The 12,167-nt window shown below is 38.1% G+C and overlaps 1 protein-coding gene across 2 annotated transcripts; it reads left to right on the top strand.

Moving 5' to 3' along the window:
* The first annotated feature begins 928 nt into the window (after positions 1-928).
* LOC306766635 (receptor activity-modifying protein 1) lies at positions 929-10,742 on the top strand. Of its 2 annotated transcripts, none has more exons than XM_079254439.1 (4): positions 929-1,078; positions 1,671-1,716; positions 3,834-3,987; positions 8,926-10,742. In XM_079254439.1, the coding sequence occupies exons 2-4, from the start codon at positions 1,671-1,673 to the stop codon at positions 9,152-9,154; spliced, it is 429 nt and encodes a 142-aa protein (XP_079110565.1). In that variant the 5' UTR covers positions 929-1,078; the 3' UTR covers positions 9,155-10,742. The 2 variants fall into 2 exon arrangements, with proteins under 2 accessions (XP_079110565.1, XP_079110564.1); XM_079254438.1 differs by having other exon boundaries at positions 929-1,090.
* Positions 10,743-12,167: the final 1,425 nt, after the last annotated feature.

The raw sequence follows: 12,167 nt of genomic DNA, 5'->3' as shown, positions 1-12,167 counted from the left end.
TTTTGCATCTGTTCTATCATTTTTGAGACTTTGGATTTTTAATCATTTGTGATACTGAGAATTAGATTTTTTTTTTTTTTTTTTTTTTTCTTGAAGGATTTTATTTGTACTTTGCACTTTCAGTACTGGAACCTCCAGATCTGTGATTAGTGTTGGCAAGTATTTACTGAGCCATGTTCTTCATCCTGAGAAGTATAAATAAATATTAATGCAGTTTGTTTGATCTAGCGGTCTTTACATCTTTACATCTTGCGGTCGGATAACAGACACTTGTGGGAGTCTTTAGGCATTGCCAACATTTAAATCTAATTAGGAAATGCTTTATAAGGCAGAGATAGTACACACTTTAGATGAGCTCATATATGGCAAGATCTATGCCGTGGTAATAAATACTTTTCGGTGACTCTAAGCAGATGACTGAACAAAGCTGGAATACTTTAAAAGATGTGGATGGTCCCTTTGGATCAGACCTTGTGCAGAACTTCATCGGCTGTTGGATCTATTGAATGTAAGCCAGCTTTCTTGGAGCAGGGACACACTGAAAACCTGCAAGACTGCAGCCTTTGAGGACTAACTTTGGACATCCCTGATTTAGTGTCTAATTTCAGCTTTTGCTTTCTTTTACGTGTACAGTATTAAATAAAGTTAAAAAAAAAAAAAAAAAAAAAAAAAAAACATGGTTTGTTCCCCTAATCTCCAGCCCCATTCTGTCAGACCTCTGACTCTGAATCAGTAAAGGCTTCTACATAAAACATAATCAGTGACAATATATGTGGCCATGTTGGCTTGTTGACAGTGAGGCCTTAGTTCAAGTGTCTCTGGGGGGTTGTGAGTGGAAAGTGCCTTTGACTAACATGGGAACAGCCAGGCTCAGTCTGGGAAAGGAAGCAGACTGTCCATCGTTGTTGCACAATCCAATTACCTCCCAGTTGCATCGATAAGAAACCAGAGCAGATCAACACAGAGGCTTCGTGTGACCAGTTGTGCGACTGATGGCTGGTTGGTTAACACTTTGAGGCTTTTTCAGCTCTACTTTTACTAAAGGATCTGAGAGAGAACAAAAATACCACAAGAAAAGGTCCGTGCTGAGGTATGTTCTCACAAAATGTTTTATTTCCTGTTTCTGAATTCACATAATGATGCATTAGTTTTATTTATCAGCTGATTGTGGTTGGATGGGTAGATGGATAGATGCTACATATGTGCAGATATAAAACATTGTATAGAAATGACACTGCTCTGTTTCACATTCCTTGTAACATCTGTGTTTGCCTCCCTCGAGATCAACTCATTACGTTGTGGTGAAACACAGGAAGCAGATGGACATCATCCTTGATTCAGATAGATGTTGATTTAATTATTTTTTTGTTTGAAGAATGCAGCTCAGCTAAACTTGAAAAATCCCGTAAGACTTTTTTTTACCCATCAAAAGGAGTAGATCTCTGTAACAGTGTATCTAGCAGGAGCAGCTCATTAAGCACATAGAGCGGATGTGCTGTCTTTGCAACAGGGTGCTGCGCTGCACATTACAAATAAGTTTTCCAGTCAGGATGTTTGCCTGGACGTGACAGATAGCACAAAGCGGAGTTTCTTACCTAACAAGCATTTATGTTTCTACAGACGGTCTGATAAACTGAGAGGGATAAAATAACGTTGCATTTTTTTAACAGATGTTGTCGACTGCCTGTGTGCCAAAACTTCTCTTTACCTGGACAGGTGAGACAGAATTTCATTCCACTCATATACATGATCATTGCAGGCCACAGAACAGAGCTCAGATAGCTGTTCCAGACAACGTTGTGAACGTCAGTTTGCTACATTAGTCATGGAATAAGGATAAAATCTGCATCTGAGGACATTCAGCTGATTGGCTGCTGCTGGTCGGTGCACAAACAGGGCAACGTCTGTGGAAGAGGATAAAATTCATTTGACTTTTTAGACTTTGTTGAGCATAAAAGCATTTCATGTCATCTGCATGAAAGGATTAATCCACATTAGAGGAAGTTTTCTGACCCATATGATAAAATTGTAAATCTCCCAAAAGGTCAGTAGTGTGTTATTTCCTGTGTACTTTTGCATAATAGTGTCATTGGGCAAATACTGAACCCCTGACGAACAAAAATTTACCATCATGAAGTGCTTTAAAAAAAAAAAAACAGAAAAATTCAAGTGCTTAGTTTTTGACAAAAACTCGATACCCATAAAGAAATCAATATTTATCTGCAACCGCAAGGTCCTTATGAGTCAGTAGAAATTCGTTAAGGTGTGTAAATATCAGCATGCATGCTTCTGAAAATATGAAATGGGAACAGAAAAAGTTTCCTTGCCATTAAACGAAATCCAAATGACAAAAATGATGAGCACTGATGACCCCAGTTGAACTACTATGTATTGTCATTATCTCCCAGCACAGGCACTGGTGTCAGCCCAGAATGTAATAACGGTGCATCCTCAGTAAACATATGTCTGATATTGCAGCGATAAAAACACTGTTGAAGTATAATATTCTGTATTTACCACTGAAAATAACATTTTCAGTGAAACTTGGTCATTTAAAAGTTGTGTTGCATTTAGTTTAAGGACATAAAGTTTAATAAATTATTTTGCAGGGAAGCTGGAGCCTATCGCAGCAGTTAGCAGACGAGAGGCAGGTAGACCCTGAACAGGCAGCAGTGCATTGTGGGACTGACACGGAGAGATAAACAACCACTCATCTCACTGATAGGGGGAAGTTAGACTAACCAATTAACCTAATATGTATGTCTTTAGATGGCGGGAAGAAGCCAGAGTACCCACACAGACGCAGGGAGAAGATGTAAACTCCACACAGAAAGGCAGCAGGCAAAACTTACAGGGTTCTTTAGTTTTGTTTTTATTGTTGTAATTGCAGGAATTTATCAGCTCCACCGATGAAAACTCAACATCTGGGAGCAAAAGCTAGCTAATCTTCAGTGAGGGTGCTGCACTCCAAGCTGCCAGACTGAGCACAGTTCATTCTTTTTCTTCACATGAACATGTGTCTCAGCTGTATGTCACATAGGAGGAGTTAGCATGTTCTCAATTTGTATGGATGGGTCTCCTCCGGGTACTCTGGCTTCCTCCAGCCATCCAGAGATATGCATGTTAGCTTACATGATTACTCTAAAGTGCTCACAGGAGTGAGTGGTTGTGTGTCTCTTCGTGTTGGCCCTGCGATGGACTGGCGACCTGTCCGGGGTGAACCCTGCCTCTCTGCTGACTCCAACTTACCCACGACCCTTGATCGGTTTAAGAGGTTCAGATAATGAATGGATGGATGTCACATAGGGGATCTGAAAATAAAAGGGAGACCACATGAAAAAGGAAGATGTGAGATGAATCAGTCTTACACATCTACAAGACACTTGGCTCACAGTTTCAAAACCAGAAATTACTTTAATAATCTCTGAAAGTTGTCCTCATTAGATATTAGGAGCACCGGCTGTGTAATCCCGTTCCTTCATGTTGTCCTGGCTCACAGACTGCTGTGCTGGGAGGTTGTAGCTGTTACTGAAACCACTGTCGCCCCCAGAGCACTCAGAATAAACATGCTGTGACTGGAAATGGGAGATGATCTAATTAGATTGTTGTAGCAGATCTAGCCATGTTTAAAAACCCTGTTTAAACATGTTACTTTTGATTTCTCTTTTGATTTCTTCTTTTGATTACAAAAAACACACTGATTCCAAGTGCAATGCATTACGCAGACTTGAGTTGTAAAAGGCAAGACTTTCCTGCTGGAAACTAATTTCATCATAATCTGACAAAGCAAATGTGTGTGCTCAGACCTGCTAATGCTCTCCCATCATCTCCAGTGCTCTTTGCTCCAGCAATGGCTTCCAGATTTGTGGCTCCACCATGTGACCAGGAGAGGTTTGATCTTAATGTTGGCAACTGCCTGTCAGACTTCAGTAAAATCATGGAGACAAGTGGCTATCAGGAAAAGTGCCTCTGGCCCGATGTCAAACGGTGAGAATTAGTTTGCTTCATTAATCCTTCTTGCCAACGTAACGGCCTCCTCCTCGTATCCATGTGTTGCATGAGCTCAGCACTGCAGATTCCAGTGAGTGAAAACACAGGAAGGCTGGATAAAGTGGAACATTACACACTTGTTTTATTGCCTCTTCAGTAAAGATATATAAATTTTAGTCATGGGAAAGTCGGATGCTTTCCTGTCTCCTGGCTACATTTGGTCCTGGTCAAAGTTTCAGCTAATTAGTCATATTTTAATGAAATCATGCCAGACTGTTGCTCCTGGGCTCTTATTTCCAGACAGGAGTTGTTTGTGGAGACTTACTGTAAGTATTCAGTATTATTCAGTATTCTACCTACAATGGACTTCAGTTGACTTTAATTATGGTTGTAATAATCCATATTTCACGATTAACATGGTTTAGGGCTGAGGTCCCATAGAGCTCAAATGTAGGGTGGAGTGTCTATCATCACATGCCGCTTGGCTTCTTGATCAGGCTTCCAGCTGTCAGGCTCACTTGAGTCTGAGAAGATGTTTTCCACACTAAAATCTTGTTGTGACTTCTGGTTGTGAAATTTATGGTGGTTTAGTTAGGCTACGGTCGCCTCTCCACCCTCAACATACTGTTTCATACTTGACCATGAAATAAAAGCGATCCCCGGAACATCAGAGGGGAATTCTCAACTTATAAGAAGCTTGGAGTTACTTAGGCTACATGTTTTTATTTTTTCATACCAGTTGAAGTTGCAGCTTGAAAGAGTCATGTTTGCCCTTTTCCATTCTAATAAATACATTTTAATACAAATCCTGCATAGCTCGGCCTGCACGTATCCCCTCACACGCCAGAGGACTTATAATGAGCTTTTGTTTATCCTCTTAGTAAATAGTTACAAATGAATGTGTTCAGTGTTTCTGTTGAAGCCTTTTGCCATCGTTCTGGTCTTTACTTCCTTTCCTTACAGTCGAGATGGGATTCAAGTCTGGATTGGGGCCAAATGGGATAATAATGGCGATATTGTTTCCTGTTAACTCTTTCTGAACACTTTGCCTCTGTGTTTTGGATTTTTCTTTTGCTGGAAGGACAGTCAGCGAGACTCTGTCCGGTTGGGGACTTGGCTCAGTTTTAGGCGGGGTGTATCCGTTCAGACCGAGATTGCATTCATGCTGTACTTTGGTCAAACGCGACAAACCTTTAAAATAATGTATCCCCATTCCCACCAAAGGTGGCACTGCACTAGTATTTAGAAAAGAGAGGACAAGACCTGTGTAAAGAGGAAATATCCATTGTGAGTTAAACACAGAGCATGAAACTATTGCTGTTATGTTTTTTATTTTGTCTTATGTCTTTTGTCTTGAGTATATTGCAGAAATACACTGCAACAATGGACGCAGTATGAACACCAGACAAGGCAGAGGACCCCCAGAGCCATCACAAACTATTTACCCACAATCCAATGCTACGTAAAATGCAGGAAGTGACTTTTTTTTTTTGCAGCCTGCTTCCTGTATTTGGTCTGTTTGAAACCTTCTGAGGACTGCGTTTGTAGGCAGACCGAGTCCGCTTCTTTGGTCTGAATCAGAATTTGTTTGGCGCGTTCACAGTTCCCCAAATGAAGCGGACTTTCTGAGCAAACAGACTCAGATTCAAATCAAAAAGGCTGATTTGAATGTGCAATCCTTTTTAGTTCATATAATTTCCAACACAGATTGAGTTTTCTTTGACCTACTGGCTGAAAAACACCCGAAGCATGACATTATCATAATCAAACATGATTACAGGGATGGCATTCTTGTGTATTATTACAAAAAAAAAAAAAAAAAAAAAAAAATCAAAGTAGGCACCTACCGTGTCCAAACAAATTTCTGTTGCTTAATTTGGTCCCACAATCATGTTTCATCTTCGTACTTATGAGCTTTTGTAAAGTCTTGTTGAGAAATTCTGTTCTGGTTGTTTTTTAGAGTCCATTTTGCTTTGACATACTGCTAACCTCATACTTAAAGGTGGAATATTTAAGATTTTTAGTATTTTCATAATAAATTAACTAAAAAAATAACTACAATCATAATTCAATAGTTTTTTAAACATGTAGGTTCCAGTCTGTCCATACTTCATGTGTTATTAAATTACAAGTTTAATTAAAGACAAAGACCCTTCTTAAATGTTTGCCTGCCAGTAAAAAAAAGTGCTTTTTGTCATTTGTCATTAATTAAACTTGTAATTTAATTACGCAACAAATATGGACAGACTGGAACCTACAAGTTAAAAAAAACTATCTAATTATGATTGTAGTTATTTTATTAGTTAATTTATTTTGAAAATGTTGAAAATCTTACATACTCCACCTTTAATATGAAGTAACACCAGGATAAACTGCTTGACTCGATACGACTGGCATCTCTGTTTGATTCGTCGGGGGGGGGTCTGAATAATGTGTCCCACTAAGATCTGCCAGGTGGCGCTGCATCAAGGTTTACAGAAGGACACAAAACACACAATGAAGAAAAAGAACTTGCATTCAACCCACAATGCTCTTTGATTCGTGATCCGTTTCCTTTACTGAGTCTATTGGAAGCGACCTGAGGTTTGCTTTTAGAGCTGGACCGTGTTTGTTGCTTGGATCGGAGTTTATTTACGTTTTCACAATTCCCCAAACGAAGCAAACTGTCCAAGCAAATGGACAAGAAATTAAATTAAAATGTCTGATGTGAATGCTCCCCCTTGATGCATCAGAGTGATCTTTGTGCTGATCGTTGCGCTACAGAACGAGTCTGGAGTGAAACATCTGGCAAGTCTTCATGATGAATGTACTTTAGACAGTTTCTAACAAGAATTTTCCAAAAAACAGTAAGTAAAAAAACTTAAAAGAAAGTAACATGAAAGAAAGTAGAGATCAGTGCCATAGTAAGGAAGCCTTTCAGCCTGAAAGACCTTTTAATCATTGCCAAAGAGAAGTGGCTTAAAATTCATGTGGAGACGTGCAAATAGGTTGTAAGTCATAATACTGACTGACACTGTTAAACTGCAAGTAATTGCTGAGACATGCAGCATGGTGAGAAACCATTTTGGACAAAGAATTTGTATCAATCCCTACAGAGGCTGAGCGGTACGGCTTCTTGACAAAACAGCAACACATGAAAACTGCTGCTGTATGAAAATATTTCCACATATATACTCATTCCTCCTGATGTCAAAGCCAGTGTCTTTGGTTTGATGGTTCCACAGAAGCAGGCAAAACGCCTCACTGACTGAAAATCTTTGTTTGAAAATATTTTTGTAAAAGAAAATTAATTAATTCAAGGTGAAACAAAAATGTAATAACCTTTTTTATTCCTAGTCATACAGACAACAATAACATGGAATTAGATTTATCCCAGAATCTCAAAGCAAAACTTTTTAAAACTCAAGCGAAAAACAACAATTAAAACCAAAACTTTCCAAAACTTATGTAAAACAAATTATCTCAAAATGAAAAATGATCAATCATTATGAAAACTATTAGGCTTTTATTTGGTTAAATTGAGTAGTTTTGTTTGCAGTTTCCTCTTCCTCTTCCTCTCTTCTTGCTATTTTGGTTGCACTTTACAGTCTTTGGTTTTGATTCACGATTCTTTGGTTTAATTTCTGACACAAACCTTTCATTTGCGGGCTCTTTCAGGGACACATTCCGGCAAAGAACATGTGAAACTAGCAACAACCATATTTAATATATAGGAGTAACTTCATATAACCAGCGCAACAATAAGATAGTGATGCAAAAGTTAAACCAAAATTTATTCAGGCACTTTGGGATTAACAAAAACAGTGAGCTTGGATAGCTTCCAGCTGGACTTGCCCTTTAGAAAGGTTTAGAATATGCTAAGTAGTTTCCTTATTAGAGGATTGAATCAGCAGTCGACTTGATTAACTGACGATGATTTCTGGCATAACGCTAGGCCAAGTGTAGATGAAAATATTTAGCTTTTTCCAACTTACCTGAAAAAGCTTAAGTTGATTTAACCATTCCTTCATCTTATCACTGCATTTGTAGCAATTATTCAAATCAAACCAGGTTTTAGTTGTAAAGCACTTTTCATACAAATGTTGGCATCTGCTTTAAATAAAAGAGGAGTAGTCAGAATTCCTCCATGAAAGCACTCTGACTGCCACCTGGCTACATACCAAACAGTCCCCATCTCAAGCAATAATTACAGCTTTATATGAACAAAAGTTACTTTGGACTTTCTGGCGTTCCACTAATGAGCCTGTTTACATGACTATCTAAGTCCGATATTTCGGACTGAAATAATGCAATCCGATGCACCAACATATTCTTAAATATGACATTAAACAATCTACATAAACCAGTCCATTATGGGATTTAATGCGGAATACATATGTGTTAGTGTGTGATGACATTATTTCCTGTTGTTTCCAAAACAACGACGCTCACTAGTTAAATGTTGTAGGAGGTAAAAAGCTAATTCATCTTCAGGTGAATATTTGACTGCACAGTACTTCGACTTCCTGCTGCATGCTGTCATATTTTTCTTTGTGTTCTATTGAACATTGTGACCACATTGTTTCCCACTTTTTTATGGAAGATATTGAAAATATGGAATTGGTGCTGGTCTCTGCACATGTGCAGATGTAAAGTATGGAATAAATCAGATAAATCAGATACATCTACAAATCTAATCTGCCTCCACAAAGACACTGGAGTAGGCTAATTTGATTTTTTTTACATAACAATGGCTGCTGTCTGATAAAGGATATTAGATTTGCCGTCTACATGATGATGTGAATTATCTGATACATCCAGAGATCTGGTAATGATCAGATTCTTGGTGGGAATCTCATGACACAGTCACCCATTGCGTGATATGCTTGAAGTTTTTAAGCATCATTTTATTCCCTTTTGGTTTTAAAGCTTCTGTTTTTCTCGTTTCTTCTGCAGAGACTACTATGAACTGAAGCTGTGTGTGGACAACTGGATCAAGGTGACTTGGTGTAAAAAGTCTCTGGTAGACAAGTTCTTTGTGCAGGTCCACCAGACCTACTTTTCATCCTGTGGACAGATCCAAGACCCCCCACTCTTCATCCTCATTATGCTAACAGCTCCGCTTATCATTTGCACACTGCTAATGCCCTTTGTGTGTGTTTGCCTCACCACCTGGAAAAAATAGATGGACGCTGGGTTTCTGATGTACTGTCCAACTGCTGGATGTTCTGATCTTGGTTCAAGCTAATTAACTTTGATTTTACATTTAATCTAAAATACACACTTTATTCATCAGCTATTGTTAACTAAACCAATGGCTGGTAGATCAGTAAAGAAGGAGGACAGTTCGGTGTGTTTTTCCATGGAGCAAAGTGTGGTAAAAAATGGCCACCATACATTTATTAGCAATGAATGAAACCATTTTATTTTCTTGTATAAGATCTAAAATTATTTCTGTTTAAATAGAACATATAAACTTCATTTCCAGAAAAGTACTAAATTTTTCAAAAAATACAATATTTAATTAGAATTTAGTTCATTTTGTCAAACCTTTATTTATCAAACACATTTCCAAAAAGAAAACCAAAGAACACATTTTTATTGCTTTCACTAACAAACTTACTTCTGTGCAGAAAACATAACTGTATCCTGGCAAGCTGAAAACAAAAAGTTGGAAGAGGAGAAAAATTTCTTAAAAAGTTTCTATAACATACGTGTCCCAGCTTTATAGATTAACCAATAAGCAGATTCATTGGTGACCGGTTAGGACTGGATATAAAAGGAGGCTCAACCAGAGTCTTGGTTTTTGTAAGTCAGAATGGGTCATGACTTATCATTTTCCATCAGAACTTATAATAAGTTAAAAATATGCATTTTTTTCTGTGCAGGACTGAAAACAGATGCAGCCACATAATTCCTTCTCCCTGTGGAAATGCTAATTTTCATCCAATTTCAGCCAACTCACAGAGAATCGCCCAGGAAGTGTAAGGCTTATGCTTGTACTCAAAAATATCAGTGTCAAGGACAAAGATGGGAATCCCTGTCACATGTATGGCCCCTTAGGTGACACACTATGACAAACTATCATTGCACCTTGATCGATCTAGACTCAAGAGTGTCTTTAAATAAAGATTTTCCAGTAAGGCGAAAGATTAGAATGAATAATCTGTTTGCAGTACAGCGGCCTGTTCCTGAGAGGCGGTTCAACTAACTAGTCCAAAATTAAATTTTGGATTAACTTAGTCTGAGCTGATCGTCTCTTGACTTTTTGATTTTTGTGCAGTTGTTTTGAGTTGGTTCAGTCAACAAGTATTAAAAAGCCATCATCAGTAGAGTCCTGATACAAGGATTCACCATGGCAACTGCAAACAAAAGCAATCTTGCTGAGATGCTATCTCATGTATAAAGTGTGCCGCGTTCAGACGGAAAGTCGAAGTGACTGAAAAACAGTATTGTTTGATGAGATATTGATCAGGAAATGACAAAACGTCTGTTTCAGTGATGAAAAATCTTCTTCTGATGTAAATCATCATATATATATTCAGCTTCCAAATCTCTGAATCGTAGTTAGTGTGGCCAACTCATGTCTCACAGCTGTTTCAGGTGGGAGGAAACAGGTAGAAACAATTGGTGAAGATACAAGCAAAGAGGTTCACATCGCAGAGTCAGTTACCATAGTAACAGGCTCACGATTAGACTTACTTACTTTCTTTAACAGAACCCACATCAGTTCCCAGATAAACATGCTGATTCCTGCATGCAGCAAAAATGGAGACAGATTCCTACTCAAACAGGAAAAATCCTGCAAAAAAGTCAATTTTTTTCATTTCATATTTTAAATTATTAAGTTTGGTCTGTAAAAACATTAAAAACATTTTTGTCTTTGCTCTTGTATCTGTTAAATAAAGATTAAAAAAGAATTTTGAGATGTTGGTGTTTTTTTTTTTTACAAAAATCATTATGTCAAAGTGTATAAACAGCTAAATTAAACTGAAATTCAAGTTCAGGGAGCATCAGTGTCAGATTGTGCCATCCTACATTGTTTAAGTCAAAGTGGACTTAATGGGTGATGACCAAGGTGTACACCATGGTTTAAAACAAATAATAAGAAAGCCAGACTGAAATTTGCCAAACTACATGTTGACAAGCCACAAAGATTCTGGGAAGAAGTCATGTGGACTGATGAGACTAAATTGGAACTTTTTGCCACATTAGCTCTATGATAACAAAGGGAAAAATGAAGCATACAAAGAAAGGAAGACTGCCCCTACTGTAAAACATGGAGGAGGCTAGTTATGTTCTGGGGCTGCTTTGCAGCATCTGGCACAGGGTGTCTTCTGGCACAGGGTGTCTTGAATCTGTGCAGGGTACAATGAAAACATTATTAAGGGATTATAGGGAGAAATGTGCTGGCCAGTATCAGACAGTTTGGTCTCAGTTGCAGGACATGGGTCTTGACAGGACAATGAGCCAAAACACACAGCTAAAAACACCCAAGAATGGCTAAAAGAAAAACATTGGACTATTCTAAAGTGCACTTTGGCACATGTTCTACGCCAGATCCAAGGGAACCAAATCAGTGAAGAGTCAAACCTCCATCATTATGATAAACAAAGCAAATGGCTACATGAACACTATCCTGTGATAGTGCATGTTGACTTTACCATGGTGTTGTTTACAAGCTACTGTCTTAACCATTGTGATGGATGGATGATGGATGGATGGATGGATGGATGGATGGATTTTGGTAATTAGCAGCTCATTACCAAAATCTAATTATTTCCATCCTATCCTAGCCCTACATTCAATTCAATTCAATTCAATTCAATTCAATTCAATTCAATTCAATTCAATTCAATTCAATTCAATTCAGCTTTATTTGTATAGTGCCACTTCACAACAATGTTGTCACAGGGCATTTTACATACACAAATCAACATACACATAATTTCAAGCCAATTCATGTTATATGGATCCAATATTAGATTCCAAGATACATGAAGTGTATGTTTTGGCAATATTTTGGTGTTGGTTGCATGTTTCTGTTTTGTTTTTTGTTTTTTTCCTGTTCTGGATGGTGGGATCCAGAATGTTGTTCCTGTTCTGGACGGTAGTGTCCAAATTGTTGTTCTTGTTCTGGATGGTAGTATCCAGAACATTGTTCCTGTTCTGGATAGTGGTATCTAAAATGTTGTTCC

This window comes from Telmatherina bonti (genome assembly GCF_933228915.1).
Source record: "Telmatherina bonti genome assembly, chromosome: 15".
NCBI lineage: Eukaryota > Metazoa > Chordata > Actinopteri > Atheriniformes > Telmatherinidae > Telmatherina > Telmatherina bonti.
The sequence above is the reverse complement of the archived record's forward strand: the minus strand, read 5'-3'. Positions and strand labels throughout refer to the sequence as shown.